The following is a 22,789-nucleotide window of genomic DNA, read 5'->3' on the forward strand; positions in this document are numbered from 1 at the left end:
ACACACACACACACACACATATGCGCATAGATCTTGGCATCAGCAAAAACTTTCTTCCCAAAGTAGGGGGATGTCTGACCTAGCATTTGCTGGAATGGATTATTTTTGTTAGTTCCCACAATAATGAAAACATAGCAAGATTAAAGAAAAAAAAACTACAAACAGACTATTTCATGTAAATGAATGCCAGTGAAGCTACATTCATTCCTCCAGAAACCCCACCTACAATGCAAAGGATGGATGGCTTTTTACGTCTTTGTTATGATAATTCCTTAACAGGAAATATACACACAGATATATATGAGCATGAACACACAGAATGTGTGTTACGTGCATATGTTTTGACATTTATAGATCTATATTTGTATTTATGCATAGATTCAAAATTCCAAGTGCCTCAAAGCATTGTTTGATAAAATGACAACAGAGAAAGCTAAAAATCTTGAGTGGTTGATGCCATTGCCGTGATCTTGATCACAATCTGAAGAACTTACCCTAAAAGGATTATAGTCAGTGCATCTTAATGGAGGAAACATAGCTAATCCAAAATGACAGAAAATGTATAAATATGTAAACACACAAGTATGTATAGGTGTACACAAAATGTGTCTTTAAACATAGTATAATGCAAATCTGCATCTATGTATATGTGTACAAATTTATATAAAAGATACATATTTACATGCATCTCAATGCCTAGCAATAAGTGCTTGAAAATTGTTTGTTGATTGATAATATGCTCATTTGATAGGTCCACACATATATAAAGAGTTCTGAAAAGTTGAAAGATTTTTTTAATCCACATTACTTATCACCATTATGTGTGTGTGTCTGTGTCTGTATGTCAGTTTCTTGCAACTTGTTTCCTCATTTGTAAACTATGAGTAATACTAGGACCTACCTCATAGAATTTTTGTGCTCAGATGAGATAATGTATGTAAAGCACTTTGCAAACCTTAAAATGTTACATAAATGTTAGCTATTATTAATACTCATATTATTATGTGTAAATAGGTATTTCTACATGTATGGACAATATATCTACATACATATTTACATATGGCAGCACAGTATAATAGACAGCTGGCTTCAGTGTCAGGAGGACTTATCTATGTTCAAGTCATGTCTCTAACACATCATATCACTTATCTTCTCAGTACCTAAAGAAAGTCACCAAGACTATGAGTTGCCAACCATTACCACTTTGCACAGGTAGGAGTTTCTTACCCAGGACCTCCTTCTACAGATGACATCACAGGTGCCAATATATACCATGATGTAGTAGCTGAAGTCAGAAACACCTGGGTTCAAGTACTGCCTCTGACACTTACTAGCCTTGTGACCCTGGGCAAGTCATTTAACCTCTAAGTGTGCCTGAGAAACTCTCTAAAACTATAATTTGCAGAGCAAGTCCCAATCTACATTATAGAGAACCAATTTAGATAAAATTTGCAGAAACACATTAAAAATATGCACATAAATATGGATCTATTTGTACATATTTATATTTAAATTAGTCATAGGATTTCCTACATTACTTCCAAAGAATCACTTGATAACTCAACAGAGGAGCTATAGTCAATCTTTAACCAAAGACTCCTCATTATATTAATACCCATTATATTAATTAAAAGGAGAAAGCCTTCTGTAGAGAAACTTTCTCTGGGAACATCTGTTTCCAGATAACTGTTTCTTGTCCTAACCACCAAGAGTACTTTTTATTTCAAACATTCAAAGATCCAAAAGGACACCCCTCCTCATTCCCTCCCTTTTCTCCCTCCCCCTCTCCCTCCCTCCCATCCTCCTTTCTCTCTCTCTCTCTGTCTCTCTCTCTCTTGATCTCTCCTCCTCTGTCCCTCTCTCTCCCTCTTTCCCCCCACTTTCTCCCCTTGTCGCCTTTGTCTCTGTTACTCTCAGTCTCTCTGTATCTGTCTTTCTGTTTCGTTCTCTCTGCCTCTCTGGTCTTGACACTGGTACTTGGAAGCTGTGCAACTTTGAGCAAGTTACAATCTTTGAGTTTCATTTTCTTTATACTACATTTTTCTTAGAATGCATTCATAAAAGAGGCATCCATAGAAAAACTGATAAGATTGGTACAATAATGCCCAGTCCTATTCTGTAACGATCAAATAAAATAAGGAGAAATTATTTATAAAATGTAAAGGGCTATACAAATGTAACAAAGTATTAATAAATTAGAATTTTAGTTTAAAAGTGTCACTTTTCTGTTCTAAATTACACAAAGCCGTCATTTTGTGTCACGGAAGAATAGGTGACAGTTTTTAGCAAAACTTCATAGAAAGATTAGTCCTGGTTAACCCACTTGAGAATAATCAAGAATTCTGTGTATTGAGCTATCCTACCTCACTCCATCATTCCAGCTAATATTTAAGGATTGCCACTGCAACGGTACAAGTGCTGTATAATATAAGTGTTTTACACTTTTTGTATTTCAGCCAATATAGAGCTCCTGCATTTAGTTTAGGCCTTGGGCAAAATTATGAAGTAGATGAAGTTTGTCTTTCCAGTTCTGTGCCCTTCTTTCTCCCTTTCTCTTTCCTTCCCTCTACCCTCAGGCCACCCAATGTCATCTTGTTCTTCATGTACAAATGACTGACAGGAGCTTTAAAGTATTACCTCTCCCAGGGGGTTGGGATTTTAACAGGAATCAAAGCTTTAAAACTAAATGGATGAAGCTCTGACAGTGGAGGTTCAGGCATCTATCCACAGATGGGGAGGAAGATAATTTGGGGCCAGGGAACTTGTCCCAGTGTTTCTGAAATCTCATTCTCTTCCTTCTTACGGTGATCAATACTTCTCAGTAACCATCCCACTCTAGTTCACAGCTTTACTATTTAACTTTCCAGTATTTGCAAGGATTTTAAGGTGAATATATATACAAATACACATATATGTGTGTACATCTATATTATATTATATTTAAATTAAGTTTCTACTGAATTTTAATGCCATGGAAATCATTCTGTTTTATGAGCTTTGAGGGGGAAAAAAACTAACTTTCACAGAAACATTTACATTTGGGAATTAAGTTTCCGTAATTGACTGCCTCATCATTTTAATTAGCATGAATTAGAGCAGCCTAAAAGGAAAGAAATTATATTTGTAGAAGCAAAGGATGGCATCCTTCTCAAAAAGGTGAGAGGAGCAAGAATTTGAGCAGACAGATAATGCTGTTCAGGTTTTTCAAACATTTATGCATACTCCACTGATGAAGATCAATGTGCTCTCTTTATCTAAGAATGACAGTCAATCACCATTCCCTTTGGCATTATTGGGCAGAGTTAGATGAGATGGTCCCCTCTGCGCTTTCGAGAGTCATTGACCCCTTGGAGAACACTGGAATATGTCATTTTCATTCAGAGACACAAAGCAATCCTTCTAAGGAAAACAAAAATAATCCTTCTGAGTGACTAGTTTATGTGATTCTCAGAGTAACCCTAATGCCTCACAGCCAGGCTAATAACTAGGGATCAGGGCTTTACCATTGACTTACAAAATTTAGTTGCTGCTGACAATGGTTGGTCTCCTTTAGCAAATAGAAACAACTGAGCTTAATACCTAGCTAACAAGAATAGCTAAAGGAATAAGCTACCCGGTTGTATAATTCTTTCCCCACAGATGCTTCATCTCTGGTGAGTTCTGCCCTGGTGTAGCCCCACCTCCTTTACCCAGCTCTTCCTGCCCCAAGTGAATTTGATTTTAAGAGTTGATTTGAGGGTAGTTTTCATACTACTTAACCTGGTATATTTTGTGGTGTTTACCAAGTTCACCAGAATTTCTGGCTATGCCATAATTACAGGGTAAATGTACCAATTAGTCAATTCACTTTTGGTCTTAATATTCCTTCATTCCATGTTCCCTTTACTCACAGCCCATGAAATTATAGACTTACAATACAGTAGTCTCCAGTAGTGTATGTCCTACTGAAAGAGACCTTAGAGACTTCTTAATTTTACTTCATTAGAGAATTCTTCATTTTACTAATTAGGAATCCAAAAACTAAGGCTTTTAAAGGTAAAGCTCACACAATTTCTAATTGGCAAAATCAGGACTTGAACCCAGATTTTCTTACTCAAAATTCAGAGCTTATTACACTTTGAAGCTCCTCCCAGTCCTTATTATCATGCCTTGCCCTTTCTAATCTCTGTTGTAAAACTGGGAGATTAGCTTGTAGGGTTGATTTCCTTTGCCCTAATAGTTTAACAGCTGTTCATTAGAAATTTACCACCTAGCTTTCCCTACCCAAAAACATATCTTTTAAACAAAACCAGAGGAAATGATTTCATGGAACATGTCTTGCCTGTGGGGCTTCCTTGGCTAGAAACTAGAGATTAGATGTGAATGCTAAAACTAACACATCTGGAAGAAACACCCACTTTTAAAGGGGACAGAAATTAACCATAGTATCCATTTATCTTAACATGGTTCCCAAAGCATTACGATGTTCTTTTATCATCACAGGACATTTATAGTTATTAAGATAAAGAGGCACTTACAAGAAAAGAAAAAAAAAGGAGCAGAGCAGTTCCACATTAGATCCTTCCCTTGTGCCCTGCTGCGTGGAAACACACCTACAACATCAGAACACAGCAAGCTATAATGAGCTTGGAATTCCAATTTAAGGTGTTCAAATGTACCCAGGTGCATGGTGGGTATATGCAGACCACTCACCAAGCATCCGCTGAGAATTTCCTGTTTATATCCACCACACATCAGTAGGGGGGGGAAATATCTTAAAAGTCTTTTACACTTCCTAATTGGACACTGGGGAAGCAAGCACCCCACATAGCTCCCAGCACTGTTTGGCTTATCACCATCTTGATTGTAAAAGAAAGCATTTCCCACATTTATATATACGCATACATCTTTAACACAAAGGAGTGATGATACAATCTATCAATTGCTTTGCTAACATCATGCCAATCATTACAAAGCATTTTTTTCTATATACTCCCTATTCCTCACAGTGGGGTAGTCAGCTTCAGTTCCCCATCTCTCAAATCCAGAAGACCCAATACTGTAAAAGAACATTCTTGCTACCAGATGAACAATGCTTGGAACAGTAGAAAAGGATCATTCCTGGAGGCTGAATGGTTTTTTGATCCTGTGTTTGCTTTCTATTAGGCTTTATCCCACAAAATTCACAGCACCTTGGTCAGTAGTTTTCCTGTATGTTTGAACCATGCTTAGGCATTTGAACAGGTGCTCTTTCTGTGGAATTATGCATTTTGCATTAATTGGAATCTAGGGAGTTTGGTGAGCTAACTGCTAAAAGCACAGTCAGAGGGTAATGTTCCCTTCTCTTTGTTCTCCACATTAGGAGAGTAACATGGATGATTTGTTTTGTAGTAAGAATGGAAAGAATGCTGGACATGGGGTCAGGAGAAACTGACTTCAGACCCAGATTCTGCCAGGTAGTCACAGGGCTACCCATGTTCCTCAGGGTAAGTCACTTAACAGTGGTAGCCCACAACATCCTCATCTGTAGGATAAAGGCGTTGTCCTAGATAGCCTCTAAGGTTCTTTTTCCCCTCTAAAATCTATGACTCTTTTACGTGGGAGTTCCAGGCACAGGTAAATTCATCCAGTTGATCGCACTCAAAAGCCACCTTATATATCCCTCACTTCTCACAGATTCGGTTTCCTTCCTTCTGACATACCCACCCTCCAGATGTGGCTCAAGTCCTTGAGTGATCTCTCAGTCATTTAGATGTATTCTCCACTTGCACTCCTATTTGATTTTTAGAGTACTGTAGTTTTCCATTTTTCCCCTCTCCTGTAGTTTCTGATTATTAGGAATATAACAAAGAACCCTCATTGGGGGACGTGAGACTTAAATTGTGGACCAACCTACTCACCTTGGAGTCTCCTTGAATTTTGACAGTGAAAATTAATTTTATTAGGCACATGGAATTAGTTGTTAAGTATGCAATCTTATTTACAGTTTTTTAAAGACCACACGACCTTGCACTCATTTTCCCCCAAATATTAATCCTTTATTTAGATCTGGGCCTGTTGAAAATTGTGTAATTCCATAAGCATTAAAGAAAAATGACATTTTTCTAGCTCTTTTTTCAGTCTTGCCCAGAGCCAAACCAAGGCCTTGCTGATCAGATTATATAGAGGAGCCCCTCTTATATAATGAATCAGGTAACTATGTTGTTAACTGAGGAATGCTTAAGGCTAAGCATCTCTCCCTCTTTCAGCTTCTGGAATAAACATACAGTCTTAGATTATAGTCATGTGATGAATATTTTTGTACTTGCAGGGACAATCAGGTTGAAAAAAAAATCTTGACCAATTAAAGGTACTATGCTGCCTTAATAAGCTAATACTTCTAATAATAATTTTTAAAAATCTGGATAGGATTCAAAGTAGGTCTATTTGTACTAAATCATCATGTCATAATGAAAAGAATACCAGACTTGGAACCAGATGGTCCAGGTTCAAATCATAACCGGGCCACTTATAGCCTGTGTCATCCTTCTCAAGTTCATTAACTTTCTTGGGCCCCAGTTTCCTCATCTGTAAAAAGAGAGGTAACCTCCGAGGCTCCTTCCAGCTCTTGCTCTATGATTTTATGATCCCCTGAATACCTGTGTCACATTATGCAAGTCACTTCATCTTTCTGGGCCTCAGTTTCTGTATCTGTAAAATGAAGGTTATGTGATCTTTTAAAGTTCCTTCCTAGCTCTAAATCTCTGATGCTGTGTTTCTAAGAACCACACTATGGAAGGTAGAATTGGAGAGAAGTTCTAGTGATTTTAAGCAAATTAAAAATCAAGCCTTCTCCACCTCTGAATTCTACCCAACTGAACTAAAAACCTCCCTAATGTCTTTTGGATTTCTCTTCCTCCTGGGAATATTGTCCACACTCTCCTCTTGTGGCGATTTTCTGTTTTTACTCTTGAACTATCCAAAATAAGAATGCAAGTGGTGTGAATTAAATGCAGGTATTTATCATTTTGAATTTCAAAACTGAAGCCTGCTTCATTCATCTGAGATTCAAAACTTGATGCTAAGAAATATAAGGATAAGCCTAGAACAAGAAAGGCCGAGGACTCCTATAGACATTCACCAAAAACTTCTATTTGAATCCATTTCGGCAGTTCAAGGAAGTAAAGAAGCAAAATTCTTACATAGACAGACACAGAGATGGACAGACAGGCAAGAAGGTGGGTGGATGGTTAGATAGATTATTGTTGTCCTTCAGTCGTTCAGTTGTATATGACTTTTTGTGACCCCGTAAACTATATTGTCCCTGGGATTTTCTTGGCAAAGAGACTGGTTTTCCATTTCCTTCTTCAGCTCATTTTACAGATGAAGAACCTGAGGCAAACAGGATTAAGTGACTTGCCCTGGGTCACCCAGCTAGTATGTATCTGAGGTCAGATTTGAGCTCATGAAGATGAGTCTTTCTGACTTCAGGCCTGGCACTGTATCCACTGTGCCACCCAACTTTCCAATACATTCTGATGTATGAATCCTTTAATTGCACATAATATCATTGTTGATCTGAACATCGGATTTTTCCTATTAGATGTGTTTTTGTGGATGAGCACAGTGAAACCCCATGAAGGAGATTTCATTCTTCATGCCTGTTTCACCATTTATATTATTTGATTATTAAAAGATAAACCTTTCAATCTGAATAAGCAAACTTTGGAATTTAGGGCAAGATTATCTGGTGTAGCAGACTTCATAAAACTCTTGGTACGTATTTAGGGTGCTTAGTGAGACAGTCTTGTTTGTAACAAACTGTATTGTGTGATCAATTCCAGCACGTGGTGTCTAAAGCTAAGTCATAAAATACTGTATTTATGTTAAACCAGTAATAAAACAATCATAGACTACTTCAAATAGACAGTCTAATCCATTTGAAATGGAGACTTTATGTGAGGGAAATTCGGGGTAATACAAATAATACTCATTGGGGAGATTTGAACTTAAGCCCTCCATCTCCAGAACCACCGATCTTTCCATTGTACCAAATTGGCTTGAGAAGTGGAAATTCATTAGGATGCTGTATTTTAAAACCTTCCAGTGAATTCAGAATGCATTCACAGAGCAGTCAGTAACCCAGTTGGGCTGGAATATAGCAGGCATAGGGAGAGACAAAGTCTGGAAAGATAGGTTGGGCTCAAATTCATCAATCTGCAGGTGTCTATTAAGTACCTACTATGTGCCAGCACTTAGTGTGAATTTTAAATTAAGGAATCGGAACTGTTAATTGCTAGTGAGGTGCCATTGAGATTTTATTTGTTTGTTTTGCGGGTTTTTCTTTTAGAAAAGGACTGCTTTGGTCAGTTATACTAAGGAAAGATGAATCCATCATCATTTCCAGTGGGTTGGAAGACATAGATTGGCGATGAGGATGCTGTTTGCCAGGTTATAGCAATCGTCCAAATGAGAGGTAATCAGCAAAGATTAAGGTGGTAGTGGGGAGATAAAGGAGGGGACAGATGTGAGAGGAGTTCCAGAAGCAGAATTGATAAAAGTTTGATAGGGGTTAGATATAAAAATCAAAAGAGAAGAAGAATATCAAAGTTGACTCTAAGGATGTGAGTGTAGATGTCTGTGGGGATAGTGGCAATAAATAGAAGCAAGAAAGTCATGAAGAAGACTTGTGTTTTAGGGGAATAGAAAAATGAGTTGAGAACAACCTCAGTTTGTGATGTTGGTAAGACATCTAGATAGAAACATTGGAAAAACTGGAAATATGGAAGTGGAACTAAAGGGAAAGATTAAAGTAGCTAGATGGCATATTGGTTTTAGCATTGGAATTGGAGTCCAAAGGAACTGCATTCAAACCCTGCCTTAGTGATTTGCTAGCTGTGTGAACCAGGGCAAATCACTTAGCATAACACCTCTTGCCCTCATTTGTCTCATCTGTAAAACTGATGATAACAGCACCTCATTTGCAGGGTTCTTATAAAGATTGAGTGAGATAGTGCACATAAAGTCCTTTGAAAACCTTAAAGCAATGTATAAGTGGTAATTATCATTATCAAAACTAGACAGAAAGATTAGGAGTTCTGTAAAGTTGATAGTTTGAAGCCATGGGACTTGATCAGCTCACAAAATAAAAGAATGCAGGGGAAGAATGTCAAGGGCTGAGCCCTAAGGGATGTTGACATTTGGAGGATGTAAGGAAGAAGAGTATGCAATGAAGAAGATAGACAAATGATGGGGCGGGGCAGGGGAAGAATGGCAACTCCTTAGGAAAAGGGAGTGTTTCAATTTTCATCATATCCCCAGTGCTTAGCACAGCTCTCTGCCCATAACCAGTGCTCAAAAAGGGCTTATTGGATTGTATTATTTGGATTGAGAGAATCAGAATAGAGTTCTGCCATATAAGCTAATAGAGGAGGCTATTTCAAGGTCAGTAGTGCCAAATTCTGTAGAAAGATTAGGGAAGATGAAGACTAAGGAAAAGATACAGAGTTGATAATGAGGAAGTCACTGATTGCCTTCAGCAGAGCAATTTTAGTACAGACTTACTAGTCAAACTAAGTGGGTTTAAAAAGTTCATGTGGTTCAGAGTGGAAGCAGTAAATGTTTTCAAATGTCACTTGGGAAAAGGAAAGAGAGAGGGCTGTAACTTGATTTTTTAAAATTTATTTTTTATTTTTAGTTTACAACACTCAGTTACACAAGTTTTTGACTTCCAAATTTTCTCCTCCTCTCTCTCCTCCTCCCTTCCCCTTCCCAAGACGGCATGTAATCTGATATAGATTCTTCATATACCTTCACATTAAACTTATTTTCACAATAGTCAAGTTGTAAAGAAGAATTATAACCAATGGAATGAGCCATGGGAAAGAAGAAACAAAACCGAAAAAGAAAGAAAGAAAAAAGCGAGAGCAAATAGTTTGCTTCAATTTGCATTCAGGCTCTGTAGTTCTTTCTCTGGATATGGATAGCTTTTTCCACCATGAGTCTTTTGGAGCTGTCTTAGAACCTTGCATTGATGAGAAGAGCCAAGTCTATCAAAGTTCATCATCACAGATTCCATGTGTCTGTAATCATGTAAATTGTTCTTCTGGTTCCGCTCCCTTCACTCAGCATCAGATCATGTAAGTCTTTCCAGGTTATTATGAAGTCTGTCTACTCCTCATTTCTTATAGAATAGTAGTATTCCATTACATTCACATACCACAACTTGTTTAGCCATTCCCCATTTGATAGGCATCCCCTTGATTTCCAATTCTTTGTCACCAGAAAAAGAGCTGCTATAAATATTTTTGTACAGGAGTCCTTTTCTCACTTGTATGATCTCTTTGGGATACAGCTCTCGAAGTAGTATTGCTGGGTCAAAGAGTATGCACATTTTTACAGTTCCAAATTGCTCTCCAGAATGGCTAGATCAATTCACAACTCCACCAACAGTGTAATAATGTTCCAGTTTTCCCACATCCTGTGTTTATCATTTTCCTGTTTTGTCATGTTAGTCAATCTGACAGGAGAGATGTGGTACCTAAGAGTTGTTTTGATCTGCATTTCACTAATCAATAGTGATTTGGAGCGTTTTTTCATGTGACTATAAACATCTTAAATTTCTTCCTCTGAAAACTGCCTGTTCATATCCTTTGACCATTTATCCTTTGGGGAATGACTTGTATTCTTATAAATCTGACTCAGTTCCCTATATATTTCAGAGATGAGGCCTTTACCAGAGACACTGGTTGTAAAAATTCTTTTCCAATTTTCTGCTTCCCTTCTAATCTTGGTTGCATGTAACTGGAAGTTTAATAGGGTCAAGAAAAGCAGGGAAGTTAGGTGGCTAGGTGGATAGAGTGCTGGACCTGAAGTCAAAAAGACTCCTCTTCCTGAATTTAAATCTGATCTCAGACACTTACTACCTGTGCGATCCTGGGCAAGTCACTTAGCCCTGTTTGCGTCAGTTTTCTCATCTGCAAAATGAGTTGGAGAAGGAATTGGCAAACCAGCTAAGTATCTTTGCCAAGAAAAACTCCAAAAGAGGTTGATGGGTCAGACACAACAGGAACTGATTGAACAACAAGGGTCGAGAAAAAGTTGTATTGATTTTTTTCCAAGAATAATGGAGAGCTGAGGATGTGGCGTGTTCCAAGGAAAGGTGCCAGTATAGAGGAAGAGATTGAAGATGCAAAGAAGAGAAGTTTTAATAGATAGGAAAAGATTCTCAAGAAAGCAAAAAGTGTGAGGCCAAGATACCGGGTAGAGAGGCTAGAAAGCAAGAAGGATAAATTCTTCCTCTGAAACAAGAAACAATAAAAGATTGCTTAATAAGTTTTGAGGTGCTGACTCAAGTAGAAAGTGAAAGTAAGTTTGTGAAATTCAAGTAAACTCTTTACATCTCTGACTCTTAGCCAATCATCAGACTTCTAAAATTAGGTGCTCAGTGCTTTTCAATTCCAAAGTAAAGAGACAGCAATGGTTTTTAAAAATGGTAAGACAACACCACCAACAACAATATTTATGTTTAAGGATATTAAGAACATAGATGTTTAGAGGATTTAACCCACTCGTGTACTGAAGCTCACATCCTGAATCTCAAGATATGCTTCTAGCCTGTATGATAGGCCTTCTTAGCTTTTCCTAGCCTGTCTGGTATATTCTTTGAATACTTGAAACTGTCTCTGGAACAGTTCATAAAATATTATTTTTGTATTAATGAGCTAATCTCATAAGAACGAACCTTTAGCTTTCCTTATATTTTGAGTTCTTTAGGCTCCCAAGTAGACACAACGTGATCTCCCAAGTAGATGGTCCATGATCTCTGGAACAACACATCACTGGAAGTATGGTTATAAATAATAATCATAACATCATAGCTAACACATATTGGGCACCTACTGTATGCAAGGCACTGTGCTAAGCACTTTACAAATATTATATAATTTGATGCTCCGAACATTATTTACAGATTAGGAAACTGAGGTAAACAGAGATTAAATAGGTTCTCTAGCGTCACACAGTTAGAAAGTATCTATGACCAGATTTGAACTCAATCTTCTTATGTCCAGAGCCTGTTCTATATCCACCTTGCCACCTAGCTGCTCTAAGATTAGAAAAAGTGCTGGTGGACTCTGCTGCTATAATTTCTGTAATGAAAAAAGATAGTTATTTCAATAATAGAAAAAAAAAATTTTCAAAAGAATATGGTAAACATTTTATGTAAAAATTAAACTTTGTTCACAAAGGAGGAAAAAAAAACAACTCATGTCACATCAGGACAACTAGGCCTAGAGGCAGATGCAAACAATTACGAAATGGAAAGGAAGATATTTCTTTTCGTAAAGACACTGACTTAACCAGTACTCTGAAGAGTGAAAAAGCATAGCATTTATGCCTAAGTAAGCAACTTAAAATTAAGTCAGTTAGCCAAATGACACAAATTCCAAAGTTCTAAAATTGGCTGGGAGAGGATTTCAGTGAACATTTGAAGGGCAGTGGAAAAATCTCTGCTCCATGAAAATTATTGGCCCTTTCATTTTCTTTGCCAGCTGGAAATCCAATGGAAAAGCACACAGTCTGGATTTGAGCTCAGGTCTAAAAAAATGTCCTAGATGGAAAAAAAAAGAAGTTTTGGGTAAATATTCCTAATCAGCAAGTTATTGGTATGACAATTCTTATCAGGACATTGTTGTTGTCATATCATTTCAATCCTGTCTGACTCTTCATGACCCTATTTGGAGTTTTCTTGGCAAAGACATTGTAGTGGGTTGCCATTTCCTTCTCCAGCTCATTTTACAGATGAGGAAACTGAGGCCAACGGGGTTAAGTAACTCGCCCAGGGTCACACAATCAGTAAGTGTCTGAGGCCAGATTTGAACTCATGAAGATGAATCTTCCTGAAACAGACTTTCTTTTAACTGACTTGCCACAGAAAACTCTTCACCATGTCACTTTACTCCTTGACTTTCCACTATGAAAGGATATAGTTTATTCCGTGGCCTCTTCCTTTCATTGGCTAGTTCATCTGAGAACCTCAATTTTAAGGAGGAAACCTAGGCCAGTCATTTCTTCATTCCTCTCTAGGCTATTCTCTTGATTCTTGATTTTCTCTACCATGTACCTATGTAGTTACCCCTGTTCTTCTCCCCTGCTTTTCCTCTTCCTTTTATGTGACATCTTGTCTCATTAGAATATAATCTTCTCAAAGGCAAGGGCTCTCTTTTGGCTTGTATTTATAATCCCAGAACTGAGATGATTGTCTGGCATGCAGTAAGTATTTAATAAATGCTTATTGACCTGACACAAGTTAAAGAGACAAACCACTGCTATGGATATTACATGTAGTGCAGATGTACAAGGCCTCCTAGAGGGGCAAAGCCTGCTGTTCCTCCTTTCTGTATGTATTGTAGACTTTGGTACCATATACCAAACTTTACAGTGTAGTGCAGTGCAAAGGGTGAAGGGTTGAGACTTATGTGACTTAGATTTAAATCCCAGCTCTGCTCCTTATTACTTGTGTGAGCTTGGCCAAGATACATCACTTTCGTGACTCAGTTTCTTCACCTGAAAAATTAAAGGGTTGGATGAGATTACCTCTGATGTCCTTTCTGATTCTGTTCCTATGATTCTAAATATTAAATTGAATTGAATGTAATTGAAAGTGTCATTGAAAAGGATTCACCTTTGAATAGGAAGTACACAGGTTTGATTGTCTCAGAGCAATGTACTTTGATTCTTCATCATCACTCATTAAACAAATACCAAGCCTTAGAGCAGAATTTGGAGTTCTCTATGTGATAGTATCTTAGGTATATTGAAAAGATTGTCTCTTTTTCACTATCCTGAAATGCCTGAACTCATCAGTCCTTTGAATGAAGGCATGGAACATATAGAAATGGGAATGGCATCTTTGCCCTACTTCACAAATTTTCTCAGGGCAAGTCCTGAAAACCAAACCCTGAATATATGTGGCATTATGAAATCAACATGTGTGCTCTTCAAAACCCAGCATCTACTCATAGCAAAATACCTTTGCCCTACTAGAATTTGTATGGTCCTTTGTAGGATGACAGTTTAAAAGCCTCCTAATATATTGTAGACTTAAAATATGGCACAGTGAAAATGGCAGTCCATAAGTCAGAGGAACTGGATTTAAATCTTGCTTTTGATGATCACATCTTGTTGTCACCTTGGACAAAGTACATTATTTGCCTGGACCTCAGTTTCCTGGTCTGTAAAATGAGGAGGTTGGTTAGAAGGTCTGTGAGCCCCCTTTCTCGTCTTAGATGTGTATCCTTCAGGGATAAACTGTAAGATGAGTGGAATCTAAGTAGCCTGTTAAGATGGCCAAAAAAGAAGAGATCTTGGGGCATATCAAGTAAGACTGTCAAATAATGTAACAGATTTGGGGGAGATGGCAGTAATTTTCCTGGTTAAAGAAATTGGCATTCAGCAAATCTGCTCTGTGGACTTCCAGTAGGGTTTCTCAGAGAAATTCCTACTTCAGTATGGCTCTCTGGGCAAGGCTGACCTTATAGAGTAAACTTAACTCCACAAAGACTATTATTCCTTGTCCTGGAATAAAGAGGGCATTTTCTGTAGTTTTTAAGAATCAAAAGACTTCCTTGCATATCCTGATAAGAATATCACTTCCCACTAGTCCCAAGGAAATTTTGTTTTGGGTTTTTCCTCCTTTTCTGACTGTGACTGACCTAGTAAGTGATGCTCCTATCTTTGCTTCCATCGCCACCTTGTGGAAGAATGTAATTAATTTGCTTGGGGTCTAGTGGAGATATTTCTCAGGTATACCACAAGATGGCAGCACGGAACCAATCTTTGACAAAAGATAGGCAGAGATTAAAGAAAGGTCCAGAGGATTAAATTAACATTTATTTTGGCCAAATGAGAATATCCTGTTCAGAAGAGAAAGGCAGGATACCATGATGATGGGATCAGTACTATGAAATGAACATTTCATCTTCTTCTCCAAGGGAAAATTGAATTCCCAAATCTGCTGATCTTGAGCATTTCTCCAGATTAATCAAGAATTGAAACACTACCACAATCTACTCCAGGAAATTCGCTATTAGGATTACCTAATTTGTTCTTAGTGGGTTCAAAGTACACATCTTCACTTGCAAAGTGAAGTGGAGAATTCAAACTTATCTAGGTAATCAACAGAAAATCTATTGTTCCTTCATTTAGAATATTTGTGTATTTGAGAGCAAATACTGGACGTTTGAGTCTAAGTCATTCTGGCAAAGACATGCTGGGTACACAGTAGAAGGAATTTTTGTTTAGGTAAATGTTAGACTAGTTGGCGTTTGAGAGTCCTTCACAGGTCTTAAGATCCTGTGATTTTGTGACCCTGATTGTCATCTCCATTTCTAGGGAGGGGACTAACAACTTTAGGAGAAAGCTGTTACTTATTCTATTTAATCATATACAGGCAATGCTGTTGCTGACATCTGTGCTGATAGCAAATGAATCCTGGTATATTCTCTCCTGACAGAAATATTACTCAGTTAGCTCCCTTACCAATCAGATCTCTCCCTATTCAAATCACTCTACTTTGTCAATTAGTTGCTATAATGGATTCATGTTTTCTTTTCTATATTCTGCATTGCCATAGCCTGTACTTTGAAGTGATTTCTCCCCAATAATTTAATTAAATGTGGTCTTCCCAAGAAGGGAGTTTGTCCATATGTTCTCTGTAACTGAATTCTAACATGATCTTACTGTGGTTGGCTTTAGTTGGCTATTGAAAGTCCTTTTGACAGTATTTGAGAGAGCCAAAATAATATGAGATACATAATTGTGTGCAGAGAAGACATAGCCTTTTTGGTGAGGTAAGATCACGGAGCTGTAACAGCAATGTGGCTAGCAGCTGCTGTGAGGGTGAAAGACCAACAACACCAGCACACAGGAAGGCTGCCAGCACAGGTTCTTTGATCTGCTTTTCTAAGGAAAGCAACTTTAAGGGGTTTACAATCTCACTTTAATCAAACTTACAAGCATACATTATATAAACAGAGCAAATAACACAAACCAGTCTATCTATAGCAATACATAGTTCCCTAGAGAGAAACACCAACATCTGGGTTTTCTTCAAAGCCAGGGAGCTCCAGTGGCCACCCAGTCTCCACATCAAAACTCTTCCAGGGAGTGAGAGCCCCAAACAAAATGCTAACCTCTGAGTTCATATACCTTTCTTGCCAACCCCTCGCCCCCTCCAGCCAAGGCTTCATACCTAATCAGCAAAAGGGTGTGGGCCTGGGGCTTTGCACCTAGTGAGTTAATCAAAGGCACTTGATTAATTTAGCATTCCAAAACAATAAAAAAAAGTCCCACTTTAATTAATATTACAGGTGCAATAGAAAGTGCATTGGCTTTTGAGTCAGGGCCTTGGGTCTTTCTCCTGCCTTTGTCATTGCCCATTGTGATCTAGGGCAGACTACTCCATTCTTGTGGGCTTCAGTTTTTTTCTTTAAAATTAAGTTAGCTGAACAGTTGTCATTCAGTCATTTTTCAGCCATATTCTACTCTTTGTGAGCCCACTTGGGATTTTCTTGGCACAAATGCTGAAATGATTTACCATTTCCTTCTCCAGCTCATTTTACAAATGAGGAAACTGAGACAAACAGGGCTAAGTGACTTGCCCAGGATCATATAACCAGTAAGTGTCTGAGGCCCGTATTTGAACTCATGAAGATGAGTCTTTTTCTCTCCAGGCCCAGCACTCTATCCACTGCACCACCTAACTGCCCCTTGGCTAAGATATATTTCATTAGCCTGGATTCCTTTGTTCCTTTTCCTTTTCATATACTATGCAGTAGGTGTGTGTATGTGCTTGCATATGTACGTGCCTCTGGGCACATATGTATGTGTATTTTTCCTTCATGTTTCTTCACTGCCAGTATGCCAATAATGTGTTATCTCCATACTTACTTTATCTTCTGTGTTTATTTGATTTAAAATTTCATTTTAAAATTTGAAGTGTCCTGGGGATGAGATCTCAACATTGCCCATTTTATTATTATATTCAATGAGAATATTACTTTATATTGTGTCATAGAGAAAGGTGGTGTGTTAGTAATACATGAAGAGCTCTCCTCAGAGTCACAGACACTTGGGTTCAAGTATTTTCTGCAACATATATAGGCTGGGTGACTTTGAGCAAGTCACTTGACTTTTTAATGCCCCATGCAACTCAGATTAGAAATAGCAGAAAAGGTCTAGTCCGAATTAGCACTGATAATCCCTACACCAATGAAATCATAGGTCCAATCAGAAAACAAAAACAGTTCTCTCTAGGGAAATTTGATCCATATTAACTAGCAAGATTAAAAAATGAATATGGAATGAAGCTATGATTCTTATTATATGCCCAGAAAATTCACTGATTTGCATTATGCCTCTTCTTTGATGTCTAGCAATGACATAATAGCAACTAGAGATGGCCAGGGTGCCACCAGAATGATACAGATTCTGTCACAAAAGGAAATGGCTAATAAGGAGGAATCAGAGAGTCCATACAATTTCATAGGAAATCAGACTTCCTTAATGCAAATGCTTATCTCACTAAACCCCTGGTCATAGATTCGTAAGATTTAAAGGTAGAAGTATTTTGAAAGAGGATCGACTTGAATGCCATTTTTAAAAATTTTTCGAAAGATTGGTTCATTTGTTTTTTTCATAATTTTCTCTTAAATGATGACTAAGGCCCAAAGGGCTGACATGGCTTTGTGTGGTATTTGTTTCTTCTTTACTGTGCTGTGAAACTCAAATTCTGACTTCTCTCTTGAATATGACACCCCAAAGAAATCATGCTGGGTCTTCTTCTGTAGTCATATTAACTACCCTAAATATGAACAAGGTGAAAATACTCTATACATTTAAGGGCAGCATGGTTGCACAGTGGATAGAGCGCCAGGCCTAGAGTCAGGAATACTCATCTTCCCAAGTTCAAATTAGACACTTACTAACTGTGTGACCTTGGGCAAGTCACTGAACATGTTTGCCTCAGTTTCCTCCTCTGTAAAATAAGCTGGAGAAGGAAAAGGCAAGTCACTACACCATCTTTTCCAAGAAAACTCCAAATAGGGACATGAAGGGTCAGATATAACTGAAATGACTGAACCACAACAAAAATGGTGGAATGGAAAGTCTACTGGACCCAGAATCAGGAGACTTAGTATTTAATTCTGATTGGTCACAAACTAGATGAGTGACCTTGAGCAAATCATGTAACTTATCCTTGGGATTTTATGTCCTCTTTTATAAAATGAGAGAGTCAGGCTAATGGATAGAATGATAAACTCAAAGTCAGGGAGACTTTAGTTTGAATCCTTCCTCAGACACTTGCTGGCTGTGTGGGAAAGTCATTTAACTTATCTGTGTCTCAGTTTCCCCATCAGTATAGAGTCAGATACCATCAATGTCTACTCATTTACATTTAACAAGTTCCACTAATGAGTGTTACTTTATCATAACAAAGAATGTTATATTCATATATATGGAATAGACTTTCAGGTAATATAGTCTAATCCCTGCCATAGTGCAAGAGCAGCCATGCTGTCTAATCCAATTCCTCCACATGATTATCTATCCCAATGTTTCCCAAAATGTGGCTTAGAACTCAGCCAAGTTGTGTTTATGTTAAGACCTGTGTGCAGAAACTGTCTAATTTGAATTTGGCAGACAGGACCTAGTCAAGTCAGAGAAAAGCTTGTTTCCTGGCTTGAGACAATAAAGTTAATTAAAAAGCATTCTTGTTGAGTTTAACAACAGTTAAACCAATGAAACAATTTATTTTAAATTTTGAATTAAAAAAATTCCATTAAAGAGTGAAGCTGTTTTTAAGGTCCACCCTGCCCTCTCACCCCCAATTTGAGAAGGTACTAACCTTCTAGTTAACCTATATGAACAGTGAATGGCTCCTCAGTTTAGGGAAATAATCCTTACATCCAATAATAAGTAAATATTCCAAATTAATTTCCTCTGAGTTCCTGCTCATATTAGTTTTGCTGAAGTTGAAATTAAGTCAATTAATAATGGTAAGACAATTAAAACACTGCTAATTGAAGATTGGGCATAGAATGGTAGACTGTCTACCAGTTAGTCTCTAATAGTGACCTCCATTTGAACACCTTGAGCAGAAGGGGTGGGAGGAGAGCAGCATTGAGCCCTAGGAGTGGCTATCATTATTTCTGAAGGCCCATTACTCTCTTGAACATGTCAGAAAATAAAATAACTTTTTAAACTCTGATCACATGAAACAGCAACGGCATATGATCTTACCCCACCGCCAAGTGAGGAAGTGTGGTTGGCACATTTTCATTTCCTCTTTGTTTCTGATCTTTTATCAACCCTGTAGTATTTTTTTTTACCCTCCCATGATCTTCTTTCATGAGCAGTTGGGTCTTTTGACCTTGGTGATAATAAAGACAAGTCCTTAGCTCCCCACAAAAGGAAAACCTGTTCTCACATCCCGAGACTTCACCGTATACCTAGACAATCATGTTCAAAAAATCTTTGAGGTAGAATGAACCTCCCAGTAATTTAGTCCAATGCATATAAGCCATAGCAACCCTGATTTAAGTTTGTCTAGGAGTCTGAAACCTTGGTCTATCAAACAAATCTATATGCAAGTACAACTGAGTTTTTAACTTAGGTTTTCTTTTCCTTTTAAAAAAATTATCTGTTTTAATCAGCAAAGTTATGCCTTCTCACCCCGCCCCAAGCCACAACCCAATCAAAAACATAAAAAAAAACAAAACCCGTTACCAACATGTATAGTTAATCAAAGCAAATGTCCACATTGCCCATTCCAAAAAAAAAATCTCATTTGGCATTCTTAGTTCTTCGCCTCTTTGTCAAGAGGTGGTTAGCATGTTTCCTCATTAGTCCTCTAGAATCCTAGTTGGTTATTATGCTGATAAGAATTCAATATAATACTATTCAATCACATTTATATACCACAACTTGTTCATCCATTCTCTAATTTATGGGTACCCTTTTAGATTCCCATTCTTTGCCACCCACAAAAAAGAAGTATTAATGGTTTTGTACATCCTTAGTGATTTTGTTTGTTTTTGCGTAGCACTAATCTAAGACACACATACACACACACACACACACACACACACACACATACACATTGTATTTTCTATATCACTTTTTATTTGAAGATACAGGTTTAATTTTTTAGGGAATAATGATAGGTTCAATGGTCCTACTGACATTTCATGTTTACATGCAAGTTTTTAAAAAAAAGTTAAATTGCTTACATTTTATGGTTTACATTTGAACAAATTGAAATCAAGGGCACTTGATAAATAGTTCATGCCCTATGCCATCCATGAATATAAATTTTATATTCACATGTATTTGAAGGGGGATTCTTCAATTTCATAGCCTTTGTTCCAACAAATCAGAATCTCATTGCCTACCCCTTTCTTTGCATCACTAGAGACTGCCAAGCTAGATCATCTCTTCCTATCTGAACTAGCTTTCTGCCTTTTCTCTCTCTTCACAGTAGAGAGTACCAAACGTGTCCTAGCTAATCTGCATTGATAAAGAATTTGTTTTTGTTTTGTTTTGTTTCTTGTTGTATTAAATGTTTCTTTTTTAGAAATTGGCACCACCGTGCACTTCAAGCAAAAAGGTATGGCATCTTCTTCTGATAACTCTTCTTTGTTTTTGTATTAAACTTAGTGTGCCCTGAAAATGTTAGGTGATTTCATTTCAATGTCCCCACTCCTGATATTAGCATTCTGGTGACAAATTTGCTTCTGTTTTTTTCATGTTGTATATATCTCTTGTTCATGGGAATTCTATGGTTCAATCAATGAGCTTTGTTAAAATACTCAAATGGATCTTTATTGAATGTCTTCTCCAGTGATACAGATCACAAACCATCTATGCCTGCCCTTTGTTTTGTCCCCTGATTTTAAAAATCTGCAACACTGACAAATCTGCTTTTCCCTCATCCCTTCCCTGAACATCTTTTGGTTCATGTCAAACTCTGATAAAACCACATGATTGGAGACTCTCAAAGTTCAGGATATGTACCACCCCCACAAGAGAAGGAGAACAGTTTTCAGGATACCTTTTGTAGGTGTTGAAAGAAGTACATATTGTTAAATAGAATAAAACAGAATCTCTTATTAAAATGAGTTATTTGAGTCACTCAGAGCCCCTAGGCTAAGATCATTCTGGGGAAACTGACACTCATTCCCAAAGGCAATAGTTTGTGGCAGGATTTGTGGTCTATGCATCTTTAGACAAAGGGCAACTGAGAGAATGAATGAAGTATTTATTAAGCATTTCCAAAGTGCAAAGCACAGGAAACTGAAGCACTAGCTTTTTCAAATATTGTAGGACATCACCATGGCTGTGAAAGCTTATTGAGACAAGCTTGGAAAAGACAACAAGGATGAGAGCCAGGGTCATCTAGGTTGAAAAGCTCCAAAATAGTAGAAGGAGAGGCAGCATGATGTAAGGTACATTGGAATGGGAACCAAGGGCCATAGGTTCCAATCTTAGCTCTCCTAGATGAATTTGGGCAAGCCCCTTTACCTATCCTTGAGTCTTGATTTCCTCAATTGCAAAATGGAGGAGTTACTAGAATACCGCTATGGTCTCTTGACTTAATATTTGTTGCTGGGGTCCAGATTGCTGCCCTGCTGTTGTTACGAATCCATTCCCTCACTCTATAAATTGGTATAAAATCTGGTCACTTAGGAATTTGGTGGGGTTGGCATTATATGTGTGTGTGTGTATTTGTGTGTGTGTATGTATACACACATTTGTATATGTGTATTTTTGTATAAACATAGATGTAAATGTGCATATATACACATCTATACAGCTATTGTATATACATCTATGCGTGTGTGTGTGTGTGTGTGTGTGTGTGTATGACATTTATCATCTTCAAGTTTACTGGAGCAATAACTTTAAATTTCTCATGCTTATTTGATGCTTCAGTGGATGACAGGAATTTGATGGTAACCATATTGCTGTGAATGTATGTTTAATTTTGTAAGAAATTCACCATACAGCCAGCAGTGGCTACAGGTCAAAAGGAAACTTAATTTAATCCTGTGAAGGAAGGTCAAATGGGCCCCTCCTGCTCTGTGCTACCACCGTCTAGTCATCAGATTTACCTGAACAACCCTCAAAGAAGGGTGCATTGGTGTGTGACAGGCAGCAGGTGGCGCCAAAGTCATGGTTATCATTCTTTTCCTATGGATTCCAGGAATACAGCCAATGTAATGGGGTTATTATTAACAGTGGAACCCAAATACAAGAATAGGTAAGAGGAAACAAAAAGAGAAAAAAAAATGCTCAGGGGGTTGGGCTAGTTTTTTTTGCATTACTCAGCAGTTGTTAACTGGTATACTGCTTAGGGTTTTACCTGGTTTTGTTTTCATTCACTTGGTCACCTCTTAAAGGCATTAAGTCTTTAAAAACCTGGACTTACTCTGCTTCCTAGGTTAAATGGTCTAGTTAAAGGGATCAAACTACACTTCAGCATGAATCTGTGATCCATGAGAAAATTCAAAAGGATAGCCAAGGAGCATCCATGGAGTTATTTAGAGTCATCACACTTAGAAATTTTGGAAGGAATTAGACAGGATCACCTAAGTATGGAAAGCATCCAAAGATCTTCCTTCTGCCTCTCCAGCTGTTTACCATATCTTGATCTTTCTTTGTATTTTAACAGTGAGATCTTGAAAAGTGGGTCAGTGTGGGAAAACACAAACTAACACTAGTCGATCTCTTTTCCTTTTTCTTTCTTTTTGTATTATTGCTAACAAAGTTA

General features: G+C 37.7%; 1 protein-coding gene across 2 annotated transcripts in view; it reads left to right on the top strand.

Moving 5' to 3' along the window:
• The window catches only part of LOC118840108 (limbic system associated membrane protein), an 837,829-nt gene that overhangs the window by 804,929 nt on the left and 10,111 nt on the right, over positions 1 to 22,789 (top strand). Inside the window, exon 8 of one of the 2 annotated variants that reach the window (XM_036747612.1) lies at positions 20,594 to 20,626. The exons of the other annotated variant lie outside the window; for it this stretch is intronic. Within the exon in view, the coding sequence (XP_036603507.1) occupies positions 20,594 to 20,626 (33 nt within the window). The remainder of the gene's footprint in view (positions 1 to 20,593; positions 20,627 to 22,789) is intronic. 2 annotated transcript variants of the gene reach the window in all.

Source organism: Trichosurus vulpecula, chromosome 2 (assembly GCF_011100635.1).
Source record: "Trichosurus vulpecula isolate mTriVul1 chromosome 2, mTriVul1.pri, whole genome shotgun sequence".
In the NCBI taxonomy this organism is placed as follows: domain Eukaryota; kingdom Metazoa; phylum Chordata; class Mammalia; order Diprotodontia; family Phalangeridae; genus Trichosurus; species Trichosurus vulpecula.